The sequence below is a fragment of the Barbus barbus genome, assembly GCF_936440315.1.
Source record: "Barbus barbus genome assembly, chromosome: 18".
Taxonomy (NCBI): Eukaryota; Metazoa; Chordata; class Actinopteri; order Cypriniformes; family Cyprinidae; genus Barbus; species Barbus barbus.
Window position 1 is genome coordinate 25,665,917 of NC_136746.1, and position 24,670 is coordinate 25,690,586.

Here is a 24,670-nt window from a genome sequence, read left to right on the forward strand (position 1 = left end):
GTAACGCATTACTTTCAAAAAACGTAACGCCATTTTCTTTGTTTTCCCATTTATTGACTGACAAGAAAAAAAACGGAATTACAAAATGATTTAAAACAGTGAAATGCTAACTCAGAATATGACCTGCAATAATTAAATATGTTAAATAACACAAATGTAACTAATCCCATTATTATTAACCAATGTCTTTGCTGCTGACCTTTGATGATCTAGTTCAACCATACTAATGAGCAAAAATAACTTTAGATAAACTAACAATTGTGCTTCATTGTTATTTAATTGCTGAAGAGTGTTGAACCTTGTTCTCCTGCGTTCTGCTTTACAGACGTGAATTTACTTTCCCTTCAGCCTGAGGTTTATTCATTACAATGTTTGGTGTGAAAGGGCTTTTACATTTGCTATAAACAGAACTTTTTATATGAAAAACAAACAATCAAGCCCTGCTCATATTTAAAAAGCAATGCAAAAGTAACGCAACACATTACTTTACATAAAAAGTAACGCAATTAGTAACTTTATTTAGCAATATTGTAATGCATTACTTTTAAAAGTAACTTTCCCCAACACTGTTTACATTATATAGCATAGTACCTACTTTTTTCATACACTATTTTCAACATGATTTCAAATATGTTAATACTAACAACAAATGTTTTCAATTGGACAGAATGTGCTAAATAGATGCTATATAGCGATGAAAGTCGCGTTCGGCTGAGAAAGTAACTATACAGAAAAATAATATTTCTGTACAGCGGCAAATAAATAATAGTCATTATTTATTGCTTTTTTGATTTACGCATCATAAATATGTGTTTAAAATTGATTTATAGATTAAAATGTATAGAATAGATAGACAAAATAGATAAGACTGTTAAAATTACTGACAGAAATTCTCCTTAAAGGTCGACACCATTGAAAACCATTGAATAACGTGAACACTGGAAATAATGTTACAAATAAAGGATTTTATTTTTCTCTACAAGGCTGTATATTTTATGCATTTATACATTTCAAATGGTCCACAATACATACTAGATTTGAACAAAAATACCAGTGCTTGCAAGGCAGCAAAGAAAAGTAAACTTGGTTTTAGGCTTGAATATTACATTTCATTAAAAAAGTATAAAGTTCACCAAAAAAACAACAACTAAGAGATTATTGAAAAAAAGTTTGAATGGAGTCTGTGCACTGAAGCAAAATGACAGTTTTGTGGCTTTTAACTCCACCTGCGCTAATTAGCAATAGCAAATAATACTTCTTGGCTCTTATAATGTGTTTTTTTTTCTTAAGACGATTCCTAAATCTCATTGAGAAAAGTTGGGCAAGCTTAAAAGTTTAAGGCAACCAGCTTCAGCAGATTTTTTAGAAAACTCAAAAATCTGCTGAAGCTGGTTGCCTTAAACTGTTCAGCTTTTTTTGTTTTATAGTGTACATGGAAGTAGAAAATCCTACTTTGTCAAGCAATCTCATCAGGTCTGTAATTTTACTGTTGCTGTTGGGTTTACTAATTAAATTTTTTTTTTATAAAAAATGTGAGTGGTGCTTGCTCACGAAACCAAGATGCTAGATTCATTGCCAGAGCATTGCTGTGTGGTTGCTTACTGGCCAAAAGTGTTTACTTTCAAGTTTGATATGTTAATCTGGTCCCTATCCACCTTATTCTTCAACACTTAAGTAAGCCTATGGGCCGCAAGAAAAATAACAACGTGCAGTAAACGGTAAAACTGTTTGCATTACAAACCAGTGTGTTCAGATTTAAGATAATACATTAAATAATATGCTAAGACACCAGCAAAACAAGCTGTTTTATCCAGCTAAAAATAGATGGACGCGGATAAGACCGGATGCTAGACCCATAGAATTTACAAATGGTTGTGCTTGCACTTACGGGAAGAAAAAAGTGGATGTATAATTTTGATTGCTCTTTAAGTCTATATGACCAGGTGAAAATCATACGTCTGATCATTTAAAGTAATTGCACAATTGTCATCAACAAGCCACACAATTTGGAGCAGTAAAAAAATCAAAACGATGATGCCTTGCAAGCACCGCAGTAAGAGGAAAGTGCATAACAAATAAAATAACAGGCAACTATGCTTGTATCTCTGTAGCAAAGGACAATGGACAGATTTACAAATTCTAGGAGGTCCACTATACTAATAAAACATTTAGGTATATGATGGTCTTCTGTGTAAGTTAACAAGTACAATAAAAATACTATTCAGAATAATCCTCTGGATCTTTAAATCATAGCAATCGTCAGCCACTGAAAGAAAGAAAAATAACCATTTAAAATGCTCTGACACAAAATGGTTAAACATTAAGACATACAGTACTATTAGACAGCAAGACATTCAGTACCTGGAAGAAGTCCAACTCAATGAACCCACTGTTGTCTATGTCAATCCTTTTGAACACTTCTAGAAAAGTTAAAAAAGAAGAATTTGCTTTTAATTAATATAAAAAATACAAACAAAAAATACATACACCAAAAAAAAACAAAATCCATAAAACTATAAAATAAAAATGATTGAAATTATTTAATTAAAAGTTAAAAAAAGTGTGACTTCAATTCAGAAAGTATGTAATAAAGTGATCAACAATCTGGTCAACAAACCTCAAACCATACAATTCTATAAAAAAATCAAATGAACATCATTGAATCCTATAATAAAAACCCTTGAAACATATTTCAAGCAATCAGAAAAAAATGAACTGTTCTTACTGAACATCATCTCCAGGCGCATCACACAGGACACAAAGTTATCAAAGTCGATCTTCATGTCTGCGTCTCCATAGCGTGCAGCCAGATTCTGATGAATGCAGTCATTCAGAGAGAATCCTGTGCAACGATTACAAATAAATCAAGTTACTTTGAAGTTTCACTTGCTGCTCCTCCTCATTTTAAAACTAAAAGTTTGAATGAAGGTCAAAGGTCATCGCACCTGTTTCCTTTAAAGCCATTCGCATCTCTGGTGTACTCATACAGCCGGACCCATCCATGTCATTCTTCTTATAAATTACCTAAAAAGACAAGCATTTTATCCTAAGAAAACTCATGAGGTTTTGCAAGTAGCATTTTTGACTTTCTATGCCACACTTAAGACAAACTTACCAGATACTTTTGAATTTTTTTCCAAAGAGTGGCAAACTCAGCTAACCCTAGTTTACCATTGCCACTTTCCTGCACTAGAGTTAAGTCAAACTCCTTATGACTTATGAAGTTAAACAGAAATGTATCTTTGGGCATCTTAAACAGCTGCCTGTTGGGCTATTTGTAAAGGATACATCCATGAGGTTCAGCATGACCCTACATGTTTCCAAACTGAAACCATCTGTCTTAATATCCGTTCCTGTAAGGAGAAGACAAATTGTTTACTAAATATCTATGAATATGAATTTGTAAATAAATATTAACTTATAAAGAAAAGACTTGCTTTTTGCGACTATTTTGTTGAAAATTGTTCTCAGCTCAGTGGCAGAGATCTCCATGTCCTTGAAATTGAAATTTTTTATGTTTAATTGGTCAAACATGTTTCATGTTTATCAAGGTAATTCCTGAATGCCAGGGTCTAAAATAACTCACATCTCCTGCAAGTTTAGTGAACAGTCCCCTAAAGCCAGCATCAACCTCATCTTCAGATACTGTCTCCTGAGGAGTCAGAAAAGAGGTTTATTAATGATATTTACATTAATAAAGTCAACGGTAGCATCATAAGAGAGACAATGGAAAATGAGACTTACATCTTCTATGTTTGCCTCTATCGGGTCATCACATTGTCTGGAGGAAATAAGAGAGATAGAGTCTATCAAATACAAACCAGAATCTCAGGTCATGCACCCCTCCTTAAAAAATGGATTAATAATAATAATACATTTATATACATGTAAATATGCAATGAAAAAATTAAATAATATATATGCTTCATTTTCTTTATACAATATATACATTATATACAGGTACAGTATATAGAGGATCTATCTATCTATATATATATATATATATATTTATATACATTGACTAGAATTATATACACTTTTTTCCATTGACTACAACTATTTTTACTACAAAGGAATAATTTGCATAAATAAGTAAATAAATAGACTGGGGATAATTTCTTGAAGACCACAGAATTATTAAAGCTAACTACATTTCTTGACAGGTTTCATAGGACCACTTGTAATAAAGTAATAGAGTTTGGTTGATCATATGCTGAAGACACTACGAGTAACTTGAACATGGTCTTATCAAGAGCTTATTGAAAATTTTCAATCAAAAATATCAAGACAGTTCTTACTGCATCTCAGACTGTTTCTCGGAGAACACACGCACACAGAAGTCTCCGTTCTTGTGCGGTTCGAATGTGGATGGGACAATGAGATATTCTCCAGGAGGAAGTTTGAAGCGGGTGCTGACTTCTCTAAGGTTGATAAAGGTCTCAGATCGAGCTTTTTGAGCGTGGGACAGGAAATAATTCTTATCCAGATGAACGTCCTTTTGCCCGTGGAACTGCAATGAGGTGATCAACAACCAGAGAAAGATTGAGCTAGATTTCTACATTTTCTGAATGTGTGAGGGGTGTTTGCCTGAACAACAGTTAATGCTACTAGGGTGTTACAGGCGGTTGCCAGGTGGTTTTTAACGGTTTCTCTGTGGATATTATTGATGAGTATTTTTTGCAAAATATATTTCAAATGCTTCATTATTACTATTTATGTTCTCAATTGAGAAATCCTTTAAAAAAGTCCTTTTAAAGTTATTCCATTGTGCTCACCTGAGGAGGCACCTAGAATGAAAAGAAAAAGAATAATTGTATAAACAACGCCCTTGAAAGGTTATGTCATTAAATGTACAACAAAAGAGACATAAAACATTGCTATCTTAGCAACCCCACCTCATAGATGGCATAGCCAATGGTGTGCATGTCCTCTCCCGACTTCCTCAACTTACGCCGGTTCTTCTGAATCAAGCCAATCACCAAACTGCAGCCCACTTCATTATCATCAGGATCATCATCTTCCTCCTCCAGTTTGATCTTAAACTGAGGATTCATCCAGAAGGTGTCTATGGAAGACAAATGATTGAGATGACACGTTACAGTCTCCAAGGTCGCATATTTCACATGGACTTTTTTTCACATATGCTACTTTAAAAAAGTATTAAAAAATTTTTTTTTTTGAAAGAAGTCTCTTATGCTCAATCAAATTTAAATATAGTAAAAACAGTAATATTGTGAAATTTTACAATTTAAAATAACCTTTTTCTATTTGAATATGTTCAAATGTAATTTATTTCTGTGGTGAAAAGCTAAAGTTCACTCTGTTGCTGATAGATAGTCCCTCTCCAAACTCATGTCGTACTTGAGCCGATGCACAGAAATATAACATGCTTACATGGATGGTTCCTGCATCCACCAGCCGTAGAGCCTCGTCTCCAGGTGCCATCGAATTTACAAGCACTCCAATGTTTGACAGAGTCGGATGTCAGCGTATCTGGGGTCAGAGTGCAAACCTCTATGCGGGAATATTGCCTCACAAAATCTGAGAATGACATCCTACACAAGTGCAAACAGGTAGTGAATAATTGTGCCAAGAAGAGCTTCAGTGATGCAGTGATATGGTATTTAACTGAATTTTACCAGAACTCTCCATCTTCTGACTTCACATTCTCACGTTCAGACGGATCGACGGCATTCCATTCAGAAGAGCTAAAATACAGAAACATAATTAAGCAATAAGGTCAAGTTATATTATACTGTATAACACTACAACAGCTTCATTACAAGCTTATGCAACTGTATAATATACATCTTAATAAATTAATATTGTTTTGAATTTTTTGCTCTTACTTGTCACTCCAGGCCCCTGTCCATTCCACCTGACCCCAAGGATTACGAACTCTGACCAGCTTCTCCTTTCGGCCTCGGTAATTAATCTGGCAAGTTTATGGATAGATTATACATATAAATGTTAACAAGTAAAATGCTACTTTCAGTGTATGTCTCCTTTAACCTAGCAAATGCACAGGAAAACATTTGAATTTAGTCTAATCCAAGCCATTACCTGAACAGTAATGCCAAAGGAGCCCAAAAAATGAAAGACACTCAGATGACTAACCTCAATTGCTCCAGTAAGAGAGTAGGCATGTCCTTTCACAAGCTTTTGATTAGTGATGGCCTCTGAGTCTGCCGCACTGGTGATCTATATAAAATAAGCATTATTTACTGTATTTTTTCTGATAGGATTTACATTTTTTAGGTGAATTAATACTTTAATAGGTGTATGTGCGCTAAAGGGCTCATACGTCTATGGAGCATCCCAACAGAGCTCCAGAATCCAGGGCCTTCCTTATGATTTGGAACATGTTGGACGGGGCTTGTTTCAACTCGTAAATTTCTGCAATCCCACCAGTGAAATCCTCAAAACCTTCTGTGGTGGAACCTCCAGACAGAGCTTCATAACATCCATTCACTCTGAATGAGAGAACAGTGTCACTCAGAAGGAAAGTGTGCAAAAAGAGAGTCTATAGACTAAGTATTGTATCATAAAAAAGTATTGTATCAATAAAGTTACTGAAAATGCCCCAAATTGGTGTTTGGGAAACATTTGTGTGCTTTATGTCCATGACTTAATACTGATCACTTTGCAAAGCTGTAACCACGTATTTAGGATTGAAAGCAAAAGAATCAGCAATAATAAGTATGTAAATAAATAAACAAATCTGTATAATCTATATAAATAAATTAACATATTAGAATGATTTCTGAAGCATCACATGACAGCTTTGCCATCACAGGAATAAATTACATTTACATTACATTTAAAATACATACAAATAGTAAATAGTTATTTTAAATTGTAACAATAGTTTACAACATTACTGTATTTTGAGCATAAGAAAAATATAAAAAATTCTTATTGACCCAAAACATTTTTATCAATTCATAAATAATAATAAAAATATAATTAAAATATCTATAATAAATATTAAAAATAATATATATATATATATTTTAATAATTACAATATAATTAATTATAATAATTTTAATAGACAATTTTAAATGAAAAAAAATAAATAGACTAAACAAACAGACTATTTTTTAAATGTAAGCTAGACGGCAATTGTGGCTGCTGCATGACAAACAAATCTCAAACACAACAAAAGGGGATGTTATATGACTCACTTAGCATAGGCCTTCTCCAGCAGGGCGCTCCAGAACTCTGAGCCTGTGGCTGAATGAACAAACAGCAGCTCTCCATCTCGAGTGGGCAATCGATCATCCACCACCACATCCACCCATTCCCCAAACTGCCACAACTGCAACCATCAAAACAAATTTACTTAATTTAGGGAGGAATCACAGCAGATGAGACTTAAAATACAACCTCATAACACACGATTGCAGAGCACCAAGAGTCAAAGCACAGTCTGATACTCCTGCTACATCTGAAAAGCCTGTTATGATCTGGAAATGATTCAAATTCTTAAATGTAACTAAAAACAGTAACATAGCAAAATGTGGAATTTAAAAATACGGTAAGGCTGAGCTCATAGAGGAACTGAGCACGCACTTCCTCTGGGATCAATGCTGTCCGTCTATTGAGTCAGTTTGACTTCCTGTCCTGACAAAAACATTCCACCATCACAACCCATAAAATCAAGCCAATATGAGTCTCTGTTAAAAAGTGTTAATCTATCTGTCTAACATCCTAGAAACCAGCTAGAATAACTCTGGCAACACCCAAGCAGCCTCCCAGAAACACCTCCAAGCAAGGTTTCATTCCTTAAAATTTTATCTCTCTGCAAACACCCCAATTATTCAACATTTTGCTCTTCACAAGCTGTCCAAGTGCAACATAACTTTTGTTGTTTTACGTCGTTTACCTGAAAGTGGAAAATTCCAGCATAGTCTTGCCCAAAGCCCTGGTTAGATGGAACGACACGAGCCAAAACATCTTCATTGAGGGTCAGGGAAGCAATGGCCGCTAGGAGCCAGCAATCACCTGCAGAAAGGAAACTCTTGTGGTTGTGGAAGTTTGATACATTTGACCAGATTTACATTGATATATTACCAAAGCAGAGACAGGAAGAATGCAAATAAGCTAAAGCAGTTTAAAAATATTAAAGGAACACTCCACTTTTTTTGGAAATAGGCTCATTTTACAACTCCCCTAGAGTTAAACAGTGGAGTTTTACCGTTTTTGAATCCATTCAGCCGATCTCCGGGTCTGACGGTAGCAGTTTAGCTTAGCTTAGCATAGATCATTGAATCGGATTAGACCATTAGCATTTGGTCATGACGCAGTGCCTGAAAGCAGTCCACAGCTATATCATAGGTTACTGACCTGGGGACTATTTTCAGGCGCTGCGTAATATCATTCCATAATATCATAATCAGTTCCTTGATTATTACACCGGAATGAGAGTATAGTTCCTAGCCATATCGGCCTAGAAAATCGCAACTTTTCATTTTCCGTCGGTCTTAGTGCACGATGTAACTACAGAAGACTCAAGCTTTAAATAGGAAAATTATCGAAACTCTTTGGTCATTTTTGAGCGAGATGCTAATGGTCTAATCAGATTCAATGATCTATGCTAAGCTAAGCTAAAAGTGCTACCGCCAGACCCGGAGATCGGCTGAATGGATTCAAAAACGGTAAAAGTCAACTTTTTAACTCTAGGGGACTTGGAAAATGAGCCTATTTCCAAAAAAAGTGGAGTGTTCCTTTAAGACTTGAAGGCTTCAGTCCACTCCCCTTTAATTGTAACTGAATAAGAAAGAGCAAATAACTCCATAATTATTATTTTTTTATATTTCACAGAAGAAAACAAAATGGTTTGCAATGACATTCGGGTTTAATATAAATAATAATTACAGAATATAGCTGCAAGCAGCGATTAACCGGGGTTCGTGAAATTGACACCCTTTAAGGTTGGCCAACCTGGATGTATGGCTGACAGTTAAAAACATCCAGAATGGAGAGCAGGCTCACAGACACACAACACTCATGCACACACATTGAAATTAAATGATTAAACTGGCCTATTAATGCTCTTTAAGCATATTCACACACACACACACACACACACACACACACACACACACACACACACACATGCACACACATTTAAATGAAATGGTCAAACTATCACAATAATAATCATTAAGCCTGCTTACACACACACACACACACAAAACCACTCTTGTACACAGACATGCACACACACATAGAAATTAAATGTTTAAACTATCACAGTAATAATAATTAAGCCTTGTTACACACACAGACACACACACACACACACACATACACACACATACACAAACACACACAAACACTCATACACGGACATACATGCACACACAGTTTGTTGGAGATGCAGATATTTGAAATAAGTGATAGGTAACAAAGATTATTGCACCTATTCGCTTTTTAAGAGTTTAGATGTCATTTTCAGGTTTCACTGTAATAATAACCTGGCAAAATTATAAAAACTGATATGTCTGTATGAACAAAATGGTAAACTTTGACTCAATGAGGTTTAAAATGTTATAACTGTGATTTTATAATGTTTTATCTTGAATTCTTCAGCAACCATTGAACAGTACTGTTTTACAGCTTAATCAGGCCATTAGTGGTCTTACGCTGCCATCTAGTGGTTAGAAAAGCCAATTTTTCATACAACACTGTGTTTTTAAGCTTTTTACCTATAATAGTTTTATTTATTGCCCAATCTCTATTAAATTATAAAAAAAATTGATAATCATTGACCCAGGGAGTCTAGAGAACAGTACTGCAATGATTTGATTAATTTTGAGTTAAAACCTGAAGGCTAGTTGACAAAAGCATGTTTTTTAAGTAATCTTAAATACTTAACAGTTTGATTGACAGCACTGATCCTAGAGGCAAAGTATATCAGAATGAGAATTAAAATAAGTGATAGGTAACAAAGCCTATTGCACTTATTCACTTTTTAAGAGTTTAGATCTCATTTTCAGGTTTCACTGTAATAAAAACCTGGCAAAATTATAAAAACTGATATGTCTGTATGAACAAAATGGTAAACTTTGACTCAATGAGGTTTAAAATGTTATAACAGTGATTTTATAATGTTTTATCATGAATTCTTCAGTAGCCATAGAACAGTGCTGTTTTACAGCTTAATAAGGCCATTAGTGGTCTTACGCTGCCATCTAGTGGTTATAAAAGCCAATTTTTCATACAACACTGTGTTTTTAAGCTTTATAACTATTATAGTGTTATTTTTGGCCCAGTCTCTCTTAACTTATAAATTTTGTGATAATTATTGATCTAGAGACTCCAGAGAACATCACTGTTGTGGTTTGATCGAGATTGAGCAAAAAAACAGAGACAAGTTAGCAAAAGTAGGTTTTTAACACATTTGTAAATAATTAATGAACGATTTGATTGACAGCATTAGTCCAAGAGGCAAAGTTGTTCAGAATGAGGAGATCTATCAGATGATATGAAGATCTAGTGTATAAGTGAATGTTATTAATATTTTATTGCAATTTGAGGTCATTTCCCTTAGAAATGCTGTTTCAGAAGCCCTTCTTCACTGTTAAAGCACCACCTATGGTCCGATCTCCATGAAACTTTTCATGCTTGTTAACGGTCATGTGTCACATGTTTTCACCTACTTTCGTAAAGTTTCAAGTTTTTGTTTAAGTTTTATAGGCTGTTGGGTTTTTGTGGCCACGTGTCCTTTTTTAAATGAGCCAATTATAGCTAACCAAAGGACAAAATTCAACATTTGTTCGATAACTATTGATCTAGAGAGTCCAGAGATTATTACTGCAGTGGTTTGATCGAGATTGACCAAAAAACCAGAGAGTTCGCAAAAGTAGGTTTTAGACATATTTCTGAATAATTAATGAACGATTTGATTGACATCTTTGGTCCAAGAGGCAAAGTTGTTCGGAATGAGGAGATCTATCATATGATATGCATTATTTGTGGATATGTAAAACACCACGTGATCACTAGGCCAAAAATCTCGTTAGCGCCAACTTGTGGCCGATTTCTTTCAAAATTCTTACAGACCTTTGGGGTCATGAGTCAAACATGCCCACCGAGTTTCGTTCCGATCGACCTCCGTTAACCTTGTCTAATAAGTGCTCAAATTTTAATGGCCGATGGCGGCCATGTTTTTTGAGATACGCGAATGTCCTCATAGATATTTCAGCCACGTCGGACAAAGACACTGCGTACCAAGTTTCAAGTCGATCGGACCAACGGTTACCCAGTTACAGTTTTTTCGATCTTATAGCGCCACCAAGTGGCAGATCAGTGGTATTTTTTGTTTTTTGACCAACGTTCCTACTGTTATATATATGTACCAAGTTTGGTGAAGATATCCCATTTCGTTCACGAGTTATAGCATTTTTCGTAAAATAGGTCCTCGACTTTTAAATGTTTTTGGGCCCCATTACAAAAATGAGTGGACGTTTCAAAGATTTTTTTGATAATTATTAATAAGCCCTAGACAGAGAACATTTCGGCAGTAGTTTGGTTGCGATTGGGTGAAAAACCTACGACTAGTTCACCAAAGTAGGTTTTAAACCTAATTGCAAATAATTAAATAACAGTTTGATTGACAGAAATGATCCTAGAGACAAAGTTGTTCAGAATGATGAGATCTATCATGTGATATGAATGACTTATGTATTTGTGAATATCTAAGATGTTTTTTTTACAGTTAATTTCATGTACAGTTGAAATATTGTGTTTTTGATGGCTTTTCTGACTGTTATAGCGCCACCTATGGTCCGATCTTGATGAAACTTTTCTTGCTTGTTCACAGTCATGTGACACATGTTTTCACCAACTTTCGTAAAGTTTCAAGTTTTCGTTTAGGTTTTATAGGCTGTTGGGTATGTGTGGCCACACCTCTTTTTTGAAATTAGCCAATTATGGCTAACCAAAGGACAAAATTCAACATTTTTTCGATAACTATTGATCTAGAGAGTCCAGAGATTATTACTGCAGTGGTTTGATCGAAATTGAGTGAAAAACCAGAGACTAGTTCGCAAAAGTAGGTTTTAGACATATTTCTGAATAATTAATGAACGATTTGATTGACAGCTTTGGTCCAAGAGGAAATGTTGTTCATTATGAGGAGATCTATCAGATGATATGCATTATGTGTGGATATGTAAAACACCACGTGATTACAGAGCCAAAAATCTCGTTAGCGCCAACTTGTGGCCGATTTCTTTCAAAATTCTTACAGACCTTTAGGGCCATGAGTCGAACATGCCCACCGAGTTTTGTTCCGATCGACCTCCGTTAACCTTGTCTAATTGGTGCTTGAAATGTTTTGGCCAATGGCGGCCATGTTTTTTGAGATACGTGAATGTCCTCATATACACTTGTGCCCCTTTGGACCAAGATGCTGCATACCAATTTTGAAGCCGATCGGACCAACGGTTGCCTAGTTATAACCATTTATATGTTTTTTCTGTCTTATAGCGCCCCTAAGTGGCAGAGCTTCGCAATTTTTTTTATTTGACCAAAGATTGAGCTCGTACATACTTGTACCGAGTTTGGTGAATATAGCTCATTCCGTTCCAGAGCTATACTTCCAACAACATTTGGCTAACGTTAGCATAGACGCTAATTGGAGTACTGTATCGCCCGAAAATCAAAATTGCAACTTTTTTTTGATAATTATTGATATTCAGTGTCCACAGAATATTTCTGCACTGGTTTGGTTCCGATCAGGCGAAAAACCTAGGACTAGTTCGCAAAAGTAGGTCTGGGATATAGGTCAATTTTAGGGCAAGAAGGAAGCGTCGCAGCTCAAAAATTTCGGACTCCACTTTTGTTCGGGCTAACCCAAGGATTGCAACGATGTAAAGTTTTTGAGTCTACGACACACGGTTTACGACTGTGGGCCAAAAATGTCTGAAATTTTAGGTTTTTGCGCTGTAGCGCCCCCGTTTGGCCGATTTGGCCGATTCTTTGTATCTGAGTAGCGAGCAAGACTACTACCTTCTGACCAAGTTTCAGCTCTCTAGCCCTTACGGTTTGGGCTGCACGATTCGTTTTAAGGCAGAATAATAATAATAATAATAAATATAGCTGCAAGCAGCGATTAACCGGGGTTCGTGAAATTGACGCCCTTTAAGGTTGGCCAACCTGGATGTATGGCTGACAGTTAAAAACATCCAGAATGGAGAGCAGGCTCACAGACACACAACACTCATGCACACACAGTGAAATTAAATGATTAAACTGGCCTATTAATACTCTATGAACATATTCACACACACACACACACATTTAAATGAAATGGTCAAACGGTCACAGTAATAATTATTAAGCCTGCTTACACACACACTCACACATACAAACACACACAGAAACACTCATACACGGACATACATGCACACACATTTTGTTGCAGATATTTGAAATAAGTGATAGGTAACAAAGATTATTGCACCTATTCGCTTTTTAAGAGTTTAGATGTCATTTTCAGGTTCCACTGTAATCATAATCTGGCAAAATTATAAAAACTGATATGTCTGTATGAACAAAATGGTAAACTTTGACTCAATGAGGTTTAAAATGTTATAACAGTGATTTTATAACATCTCCATAAGCAAGATATAAACAGTACTGTTTAAGAGTTTAATAAGCCCATTAGTGGTCTTACGCTGCCATCTAGTGGTTATAAAAGCCAATTTCTCATACAACACTGTGTTTTTAAGCTTTATAACTATTATAGTGTTATTTTTGGCCCAGTCTCTCTTAAATTATCAAAATGTTTTGATAATTATTGATCCAGAGAGTCTAGAGAACAGTACTGAAATGATTTGATTGATTTTGAGTTAAAAACTGAAAGCTAGTTGACAAAAGCATGTTTTTCAAAATAATATCAATCTCAAAATTATTAAACTAGCCTATTAATACTCTATAAGCATATTTACATACACACAAAAACACACATGCACACACACATAGAAATTAAATGGTCAAACCATGACAATAACAATCATAAAGCCTGCTTACACACACATACACACACACACACACACACACACAAACACACACACACACACACACACACACACACACACACAAACACACTTGTATACACACACACACAGAAACACTCATACACGGACATACATGCACACACATTTTGTTGCAGATGCAGATATTTGAAATAAGTGATAGGTAACAAAGCCTATTGCACTTATTCACTTTTTAAGAGTTTAGATCTCATTTTCAGGTTTCACTGTAATAAAAACCTGGCAAAATTATAAAAACTGATATGTCTGTATGAACAAAATGGTAAACTTTGACTCAATGAGGTTTAAAATGTTATAACAGTGATTTTATAATGTTTTATCATGAATTCTTCAGTAGCCATAGAACAGTGCTGTTTTACAGCTTAATAAGGCCATTAGTGGTCTTCCGCTGCCATCTAGTGGTTATAAAAGCCAATTTTTCATACAACACTGTGTTTTTAAGCTTTATAACTATTATAGTGTTATTTTTGGCCCAGTCTCTCTTAACTTATAAATTTTGTGATAATTATTGATCTAGAGACTCCAGAGAACATCACTGCTGTGGTTTGATCGAGATTGAGCAAAAAAACAGAGACAAGTTAGCAAAAGTAGGTTTTTAACACATTTGTAAATAATTAATGAACGATTTGATTGACAGCATTAGTCCAAGAGGCAAAGTTGTTCAGAATGAGGAGATCTATCAGATGATATGAAGATCTAGTGTATAAGTGAATGTTATTAATATTTTATTGCAATTTGAGGTCATTTCCCTTAGAAATGCTGTTTCAGAAGCCCCTTTTCACTGTTAAAGCACCACCTATGGTCCGATCTCCATGAAACTTTTCATGCTTGTTAACGGTCATGTGTCACATGTTTTCACCTACTTTCGTAAAGTTTCAAGTTTTTGTTTAAGTTTTATAGGCTGTTGGGTTTTTGTGGCCACTTGTCCTTTTTTAAATGAGCCAATTATAGCTAACCAAAGGACAAAATTCAACATTTGTTCGATAACTATTGATCTAGAGAGTCCAGAGATTATTACTGCAGTGGTTTGATCGAGATTGACCAAAAAACCAGAGACTAGTTCGCAAAAGTAGGTTTTAGACATATTTCTGAATAATTAATGAACGATTTGATTGACATCTTTGGTCCAAGAGGCAAAGTTGTTCGGAATGAGGAGATCTATCATATGATATGCATTATTTGTGGATATGTAAAACACCACGTGATCACTAGGCCAAAAATCTCGTTAGCGCCAACTTGTGGCCGATTTCTTTCAAAATTCTTACAGACCTTTGGGGTCATGAGTCAAACATGCCCACCGAGTTTCGTTCCGATCGACCTCCGTTAACCTTGTCTAATAAGTGCTCAAATTTTAATGGCCGATGGCGGCCATGTTTTTTGAGATACGCGAATGTCCTCATAGATATTTCAGCCACGTCGGACAAAGACACTGCGTACCAAGTTTCAAGTCGATCGGACCAACGGTTACCCAGTTACAGTTTTTTCGATCTTATAGCGCCACCAAGTGGCAGATCAGTGGTATTTTTTGTTTTTTGACCAAAGTTCCTATTGCTATATATATGTACCAAGTTTGGTGAAGATATCTCATTTCGTTCACGAGTTATAGCATTTTTCGTAAAATAGGTCCTCGACTTTTAAATGTTTTTGGGCCCCATTACAAAAATGAGTGGACGTTTCAAAGATTTTTTTGATAATTATTAATAAGCCCTAGACAGAGAACATTTCGGCAGTAGTTTGGTTGCGATTGGGTGAAAAACCTACGACTAGTTCACCAAAGTAGGTTTTAAACCTAATTGCAAATAATTAAATAACAGTTTGATTGACAGAAATGATCCTAGAGACAAAGTTGTTCAGAATGATGAGATCTATCATGTGATATGAATGACTTATGTATTTGTGAATATCTAAGATGTTTTTTTTACAGTTAATTTCATGTACAGTTGAAATATTGTGTTTTTGATGGCTTTTCTGACTGTTATAGCGCCACCTATGGTCCGATCTTGATGAAACTTTTCTTGCTTGTTCACAGTCATGTGACACATGTTTTCACCAACTTTCGTAAAGTTTCAAGTTTTCGTTTAGGTTTTATAGGCTGTTGGGTATGTGTGGCCACACCTCTTTTTTGAAATTAGCCAATTATGGCTAACCAAAGGACAAAATTCAACATTTTTTCGATAACTATTGATCTAGAGAGTCCAGAGATTATTACTGCAGTGGTTTGATCGAAATTGAGTGAAAAACCAGAGACTAGTTCGCAAAAGTAGGTTTTAGACATATTTCTGAATAATTAATGAACGATTTGATTAACAGCTTTGGTCCAAGAGGAAAAGTTGTTCATTATGAGGAGATCTATCAGATGATATGCATTATGTGTGGATATGTAAAACACCACGTGATTACAGAGCCAAAAATCTCGTTAGCGCCAACTTGTGGCCGATTTCTTTCAAAATTCTTACAGACCTTTAGGGCCATGAGTCGAACATGCCCACCGAGTTTTGTTCCGATCGACCTCCGTTAACCTTGTCTAATTGGTGCTTGAAATGTTTTGGCCAATGGCGGCCATGTTTTTTGAGATACGTGAATGTCCTCATATACACTTGTGCCCCTTTGGACCAAGATGCTGCATACCAATTTTGAAGCCGATCGGACCAACGGTTGCCTAGTTATAACCATTTATATGTTTTTTCTGTCTTATAGCGCCCCTAAGTGGCAGAGCTTCGCAATTTTTTTTATTTGACCAAAGATTGAGCTCGTACATACTTGTACCGAGTTTGGTGAATATAGCTCATTCCGTTCCAGAGCTATACTTCCAACAACATTTGGCTAACGTTAGCATAGACGCTAATTGGAGTACTGTATCGCCCGAAAATCAAAATTGCAACTTTTTTTTGATAATTATTGATATTCAGTGTCCACAGAATATTTCTGCACTGGTTTGGTTCCGATCAGGCGAAAAACCTAGGACTAGTTCGCAAAAGTAGGTCTGGGATATAGGTCAATTTTAGGGCAAGAAGGAAGCGTCGCAGCTCAAAAATTTCGGACTCCACTTTTGTTCGGGCTAACCCAAGGATTGCAACGATGTAAAGTTTTTGAGTCTACGACACACGGTTTACGACTGTGGGCCAAAAATGTCTGAAATTTTAGGTTTTTGCGCTGTAGCGCCCCCGTTTGGCCGATTTGGCCGATTCTTTGTATCTGAGTAGCGAGCAAGACTACTACCTTCTGACCAAGTTTCAGCTCTCTAGCCCTTACGGTTTGGGCTGCACGATTCGTTTTAAGGCAGAATAATAATAATAATAAATATAGCTGCAAGCAGCGATTAACCGGGGTTCGTGAAATTGACACCCTTTAAGGTTGGCCAACCTGGATGTATGACTGACAGTTAAAAACATCCAGAATGGAGAGCAGGCTCACAGACACACAACACTCATGCACACACAGTGAAATTAAATGATTAAACTGGCCTATTAATGCTCTATAAGCATATTCACACACACACAGAAACACACATGCACACACACATAAATGAAATGGTCAGACTATCACAGTAATAATCATTAAGCCTGCTAACACACACACAGTTGTTTGATATTTAAAATAAGTGATAGGTAAGAAAGATTATTGCACATATTCACTTTTTAAGAGTTTAGATGTCATTTTCAGGTTCCACTGTAATCATAATTTGGCAAAATTATAAAAACTGATATGTCTGTATGAACAAAATGGTAAACTTTGACTTAATGAGGTTTAAAATGTTATAACAATGATTTTATAATGTTTCATCATGAATCCTTCAGTAGCCATTGAACAGTGCTGTTTTACAGCTTAATAAGGCCATTAGTGGTCTTACGCTGACATCTAGTGGTTATAAAAGCCAATTTCTCATACAACACTGTGTTTTTAAGCTTTTTAACTATAAAAGTTTTATTTCTTGCCCAATCTCTCTTAAATTATCAAAAATGTTTGATAAATATTGATGTAGAGTTTTAATAATAGGGCAATAAATGTATTGAGTTTAAATGCTAGGACTAGTTTAGAAAAGTTAGAAGATGACTTCATTGTGATATTGTAAGTTGTAGATGTCATATGTGAAAATGCTAAGATTTATCAATAGAAATGGCAGAATTTTTTTGTCATAAATATCTATAAAATGTGTATATAGAATTTTGCTGAACTTGAAAATTTTAAGACAGTAAAACAAAAAGAAAAAATGAAGAAAATGCTGGAAATGTTTTATGGAGTTTCATGTGGTGTACTTGGTTGGGCTTGAACTAAGGGGTTGGATGGAAACTTTTTTTTTCTAGGACCATGAAGATGAGAGAAAGTTTAATTGATCTGACATCACCAGTTTAAGTTGTAATACTTGTTCTGAAAGTTTGTTTTAAGTGCAACTGGTCTCAAAACAAATTAATTTAGATATGTTAGTGGCTTACAAGAGATTTTGTCTTTAAAAGATCCATGTTAATCATGTCAGGCATCATCATCATGAGAAGGGAAGGATCAACATATCTCAGAAAATGCAATGGCAGGCTGACATTTATGTTAAAGGAAAGAAGAAATTGGTCTATCAATTATTAGTTTTGTACTTTTGTCATTTATTAAAAGTAAATAAAATGTTGACCTCATGGATAATTAAATAATAAATTTAATTTCAGTTTTTTGCAGGAACTTTCAGTCTTTAGTGCAGCTATGAAAACAGATTCAAAAAGAATATAATTAACAACAAAGTGGTTAAGCTGGAAAAATAGTATGTGAAGTATTGTTTAGTGTTAGCAATAGGCAAATAATTTGACAGAAACAAATTGGCTTGAAGTACAGAATTTTTATTGTACGTGACTTAGTATATATGGATGGAACAGTAAAACATAATTAACAAAGTTGTACATAAGTGCAATTGAAAAATTTGTATAAAACACCTTTGGACGTAAATGTGAGAAGTATAATTTGAATTAACAGTACAAATTGGTGCTTTTCATTTGGAAGGAAAAAAAGTGTAAAAGAATTAAGTAAAGAATTAAACAAAGGTGAAAGTGTTTTAAACTTTTAATAGTAAATATGAAAGAAAATTGTAATTTTTTTATTTTAAAGACAAGAACATATTTTGCACTGTTAAGTTACTGTATATATATATATATATATATAAATATAGCCATTTATAAAAAAATAGAAACAGAAAACTTAAGAAAATATATTGTGTATTTGTTAACATAGAACAATAACCTATGTATACTTTTTGTTTGTAACATGCAAACAATTTAAAGAACGAAATGTAAATAGTGTGTTTGCATAAAAGTTTAATGAATGTGTGCATATTCTCTAGAAAAGACTAAAACAAAGTTACACGTTTGTGCAGTAAAATGAGGATATTTGCACATTTGGAAAGTTAATGCAATTTAGTATTGTGCATTTAGAGAAAAATAATATATATATGTATAGAAAATGTATGTATGAAATGTTTGTATGAAAAATTTATTTTAAAAAAATAAAGAGGAAAAAAGGGAGAAGAACAAAATAATGAAAAAATGTTTGTAAAATGTATATTAAAAGATAGTTTTGGAAAGTTAAGATACTGAAATTTAAATCTAAAATATTTATATTTTAATAATAAAGGTTTTTCTATAAAACCAAAAAAAGTATGGTATAATAAACTATTTTGTATTGTTAATTTAACATATACATATATATATATATATATATAAGTTAGAGATAGAAAACTTAACAAATGTATTTGTTAAATGTATAATGTATTTGCTTAAAAGTTCAATCACTGTGTGCATATTTGGTAGATTTTTTTTTAAACGTAGTTACATCCCTGATGAAAAAAATTGCTTATGCTGGTTAGGTATGTTTTGGTGCTGGAATGCTGGTTTTAGCTGGTTTTGTGCTGATTTATGCTGGTCCTTAGCTGGTTAATGCTGGTGCTTTGCTGGTACAAGTATAAATCAGCAAAGCACCAGCATAAACCAGCATTCCAGCACCAAAACATACCTAACAAGCATATGCTGGTTTTTTCATCAGGGATAATTATGCACTTGAGAATTATTTAGAATATATTTACATTTTTGGAAAAATATTTGAATGTTCTGTATTTAGAATTCTTTTCAAAGGAAATAGACTACCTGATCCATATTGTGAAAACGCTTACTGTTCTAGGAACAGTTCACTAATATCGTCGAAGTCTTCATTGTCTGCAGCATTTGTTTCTTTGGTTTTGTCTTTTGTTGGATTGTCTGATGTTTTGTTTTGTTTTTCTGTTGATGGTGGAGTAGGTTGTTTCTGGGCTTGTTTTTTGGTAATTGTTGTGTGTGGTGTTTTTTGTCTTTTCTGTGGTCTTTCTTGTTTTGTTGACTTTGGAACTGGTGGTGGGACAACAGTGGCGTTTGAAACTTCCTCAAGTTGTGTTGGATAGTTTGGTATGCTTTGTTGTTTTTGTGGTGTTTGTAGACTCTGGTCACTGGCTATAGCACAAAGTTCTTCATCACTGTCACTATCTATGTCTGTTTTTTGTTGCGGGTCTGTATTGTTTAGTTTTGAAAGTGAGGTGATTTGGTTCTCAGAGGTGTACTGAATTGTTAACGGTTCTGTGGTGAGAAGGAATTCTTCGATTTCTTGATTGTCCATTATGTTGAGATTGCATTCCTTTCTGATGAATGTTGAGAGGACTGAGTTTGATATTGAAAGTGCTAGTTCTTCTTTCCCTAATTTGAACGTTAGAGTGCCGTTGCATTTGGTTAGATAGCTTTGTCCTTTCCTCAGGATTTTACAGCTTTGGCATCTGTGGAATGGATCCTTTGGACTTAAGTTTTGTTGCAGTGTGTGGCACTTTGGGCAAAGTTTCATGATGTGTACTGCAGCACCTTCCACTGATGCAGTCAGGTGGTTGATTGAGGTTGTTTGGGGAATGATATTTGTTGGTGTTGAAGACAATAGAGATGTCTTGAGAGGTTCTATGGTGGTTTGTCGTGTTGTAGTTAAAGTCAGTTTCCCATTGTAGTTTCTCGTCGTAAGGTTAGTGAAAGTGTAAGACTCCCTGGTTTTTACTGCTTCCATGTGGGTCTCCCAGAGTGTTAATTCCATGGATGATGTGGAATCTGCAACTTGACAAGTCTTCAGTTCCCAGTCTGTTCCTCGAATATTAACCGTGTTGCTTGTTGGTGGGATGTTGTAGACCGCTGCTTGCAGTGTTGAAATCTATAAGTTATAGTATAGTGTTGTTAGACTGTTAAAGGCTAGGTTATGAAAAAAATGAAAATGCTATCATTAATTACTTATGCTAAAGTTGTTGCAAATGTGTTAGACCTTTGTTCATCTTTAGAACACAAGTTAAATTATTTTTGTTGGAATCTGAGAAGTTTTTGTCTCTCTAGAAAAAGGTTTGAAAATGTATGAAAACATTAACAAAATAGTCCTTGTCATGTCAGTGGTTCAATTGTCATTTTACGAAGCTATAGGAATACATTTTGTTTTTTAAAAAGAAAATTAATGACTTTATTCAACAATTTGTATTTCCAAGGTAATGTGTTTGGCCATTAGCAAGGGCTGTGTGATGCATGCATGTGGTGCTGCTTATGTATATATTGTTGTACTGCAATTTGTTTAGGAGCAGGTGTTGTGGTACTCATAATAATGCTGGAAGATTGTAAGGTGTGGGAGAAGAATTGTTGAGTAAAGTTAGTTTTGTTCTTTTGCAAATAAAAATATTCTTGTAGGTTTATCAAATTATGGTTGAACTACAGACATTGTATGGACTATTTTGTGAATGGTTTTGGTATTATTGTGTGATTTAATGTAATGGCAGTCTTGTTGTCTATGCAGGGTCAGAAAGTGATTGGATTTCACTAAAATTATGTTAAAGGATAACTATTGCCAAAATGCAACCTGGGCTGTTTTTTTATTGTAAATGAGACAAAGTTATATCTAAAAGCATAATTACAACGAACAAGCTGTTTTCTGGTCAAATGGCCGGTAAATGGGAGTGCTAAGGGCATTACTTTGAGTGCATGAAAATCGATATTTTTACAACACTGAGAAGGCTCGACACACCATGAAACTTTGCTCGAAGTATCGCCTGGGTCTCTACACATGAAGTTGAGCATTGTGAACATTGTTTGTGTACACAGAGTTTACTAAAAAGAAAGGTTTTGAACAACACACTTTCACTGTTTGAGTTTCTGCTCGCAGCCATCTTGCCAGTCAAGAAATGTTGATCTCAGAATGTGACATAATAGTGAGGAGAGTAAAGATGGATAGCTCCTAAAGTATATTTACATATAAATGCATGGTTAATTCGTTGTTTTGTCGCAAGTGAAAAACAATATTAACTTTCTAGTTGTAAAAAGAGCCTCATATGGAGTCCATTCATTCGCATTCGGAGATCGTCATTTCTTGACTGGCAAGACGGCTGCGAGTGGAAACCCAAACAATTTCTGTTTCCTAGTGTTGTAAAAATCTCGATTTTGATGCTCTCAAAGTAATGCCCCTAGCACTGCCATTCACTGGTCATTTGACCAGAAAACGAAATCACAGTCAACCTTAAAAACGGCTCATTTGTCGTAATGATGCTTCTAGATATAAGTTTGTCTTGTTTACAATTAAAAAAAAAAAACAGCTCAGGTTGCATTTTGGCAATAGTTATCTTTTAATTTGTGTTTCAAAGATGAATCATGCTTGGAACAAAGTGAGAGAAAGTAATTAATGACAGAATTAACATTTTTGTACTATAATAAGAATTAATAGTGTACATTAACAAAAAGTGTATTAATGTGTGTGAATGCAATGACTTGAAAATAAAGTTTGTCAATTGAATGTATAGTAGTGCTTAAAGTATTTTAAAATGATACATACCTTTTGATTTGCAGGCATGGTTTTTATTTCTGCGATGGTTAGAGCGGCCGATTCCTTGGGTGGTTTGTGAGGGAAATTTAGTTCTGTGACATCAATTGTTGTTTCATAGTTCATAATGACATCGTATTTTTTGTCATCTGTTTGGCCTATGAAGTGCAAAAAAAAAAAAACATTTTAAAAACGTTTTTCCAGTTTAGTGAAAATTGTAATTTGTTTCTAATATCATATTTTTTGTTTTTAATATAGTTTAAGAAAACTGATGCTGATAATATCAAAAATAAATAAAATTATATTTAAAATGTGTAAAAGATCCCAAATAAAAGTTTATGCAGTGTAAAGTACAAAATCAATTAAAATTAGCAGAAACTAGGATTTAACCATTTTAATGTAAGTGCCATTTATTAAAATCTATTTATGCTACCTCCATGAGATTAAATTTTGTACTTTGAGCGTACTTAAATGCAATTTGAGAATGTTTCTAGAAAATGTCCTTTAGATTTTAGTGATTAATTTTGTAAAGTAAGAGTTGTGTGGTACAGTTAGAGTAAGTAAGGAGGGAGTTCTGTGAATAGTAAAATGATAAATGTTTTTGAATTAAAATTAAACAACATACAAACTAAAACCCTAACAGATATTTTAAAATGACAGAAATAATAACTATAGAAAGAAAGAGAGCATGAATTCAAAGTGACTGCTGAATACAGAGCAAATTGTGTACTTACTTATTTTTTTTCTGGCATTGTGAATTTTGACAGGTATTTTGTTCCTTGCAGCTACTGCTACTTGGCTATGCATTTCTGGAGTGAACACCACAGTGTTATGGTACTGATGTCTGTCAATTTGAATGATAGCATTAAAGTACCGAAAATTTTTTTGAGACATTTTCACAGGTGATACTGAATGGAAGTAGCCTGTAACTGTCTCTGGAGGTTCATTGGTCTTAGCTTCTTTGTAATTCATCGTACTGAAGTGATGAATAGTAGTCAGTGTGGTAGTGTTATTGACTGAAGTTGGTTAATATAAGAACTCCTTAGTAAGCTGAAAATAAAGAGAAAAACATGAGAATTTTAGTGAAGTGAAATTTAGATAATTGATATAATATTTTGTACCAAAATAGAATATATTTTTAGAAATTCTATTAGAATAGAATAATTTATAGATGTATATAATCTTAATTTGTTCAGGGCTATTTGTAGTCCTTTGCATAGTAAGTGGTTGTTTAGGTACTACCAGCTGAAAGGGAGGCTAATGAGTGCTCCATTGCCTCCATTTGATTCTTTAATTAACATAAAACATAGCTGTATATCTTCTAATATTTTTATTTGTAGTTGTTTAGTTTAGTTTCACTTTTTAATCAATTAAGGGTTTAGTGCATTATATTATCTGCTCTGCCTGGTGGTGAATGTTGTCAGTAAAAGTGAGCACTGGAAATGGTCATGATTACTTGGATTAATTGTTTCCTGTTGAAAATGTGAATGTTATTATTGCTTAGTGTTGTACAAAGATGAATTGTATTTATGAATAAAAACAATCTTTTAAAGCAATAATGTTCAATATGATCCTAATTGAAAGAAATATAAGGATTATTGTTTGTATTAATTGGTAATGCTTTAGTATATGGGTGCACAAATATTTATTAAGTAATGCAGACATAATCATGAGTTGATATACAAGTCATGAAGAATTAAACCATTTATTAATAATTACTGCTTTAGCAAGAAATTATCATTTTATATGATTCATAGATTAAGTAACCAATAA

The 24,670-nt window shown here is 34.3% G+C and overlaps 3 protein-coding genes across 3 annotated transcripts in view; 1 reads left to right on the top strand and 2 right to left on the bottom strand.

Annotated features, from left to right (window-relative positions):
• The window catches only part of LOC306883822 (uncharacterized protein), a gene marked incomplete at its 3' end in the record, with an annotated part of 468,688 nt that overhangs the window by 426,897 nt on the left and 17,121 nt on the right, over positions 1 to 24,670 (top strand). The gene's annotated exons all lie outside the window — the stretch shown is intronic.
• capn2a (calpain 2, (m/II) large subunit a) overlaps positions 946 to 24,670 on the bottom strand; it is a 49,530-nt gene continuing 25,805 nt past the window's right edge. The window contains exons 3-21 of the mRNA XM_079440626.1: positions 7,888 to 8,006; positions 7,187 to 7,320; positions 6,305 to 6,473; positions 6,118 to 6,201; positions 5,850 to 5,935; positions 5,640 to 5,708; positions 5,395 to 5,555; positions 4,896 to 5,065; positions 4,776 to 4,787; positions 4,299 to 4,510; positions 3,745 to 3,781; positions 3,587 to 3,652; positions 3,438 to 3,495; positions 3,289 to 3,353; positions 3,116 to 3,184; positions 2,946 to 3,024; positions 2,726 to 2,842; positions 2,362 to 2,420; positions 946 to 2,266 (exon numbers count right to left, since the gene is read on the bottom strand). Coding sequence (XP_079296752.1) covers positions 2,243 to 2,266; positions 2,362 to 2,420; positions 2,726 to 2,842; positions 2,946 to 3,024; positions 3,116 to 3,184; positions 3,289 to 3,353; positions 3,438 to 3,495; positions 3,587 to 3,652; positions 3,745 to 3,781; positions 4,299 to 4,510; positions 4,776 to 4,787; positions 4,896 to 5,065; positions 5,395 to 5,555; positions 5,640 to 5,708; positions 5,850 to 5,935; positions 6,118 to 6,201; positions 6,305 to 6,473; positions 7,187 to 7,320; positions 7,888 to 8,006 — 1,790 coding nt within the window. The 3' untranslated portion in view covers positions 946 to 2,242. The remainder of the gene's footprint in view (positions 2,267 to 2,361; positions 2,421 to 2,725; positions 2,843 to 2,945; positions 3,025 to 3,115; positions 3,185 to 3,288; positions 3,354 to 3,437; positions 3,496 to 3,586; positions 3,653 to 3,744; positions 3,782 to 4,298; positions 4,511 to 4,775; positions 4,788 to 4,895; positions 5,066 to 5,394; positions 5,556 to 5,639; positions 5,709 to 5,849; positions 5,936 to 6,117; positions 6,202 to 6,304; positions 6,474 to 7,186; positions 7,321 to 7,887; positions 8,007 to 24,670) is intronic.
• Positions 20,207 to 23,049, bottom strand: LOC306883821 (uncharacterized protein; the record flags this gene model as incomplete). Its single annotated transcript, XM_079439312.1, has 2 exons — positions 22,910 to 23,049; positions 20,207 to 21,256 (listed from the first exon to the last, which is right to left on the bottom strand). Exons 1-2 carry the CDS (start codon positions 23,021 to 23,023, stop codon positions 20,207 to 20,209), a joined length of 1,164 nt encoding a protein of 387 aa, XP_079295438.1. The 5' UTR covers positions 23,024 to 23,049.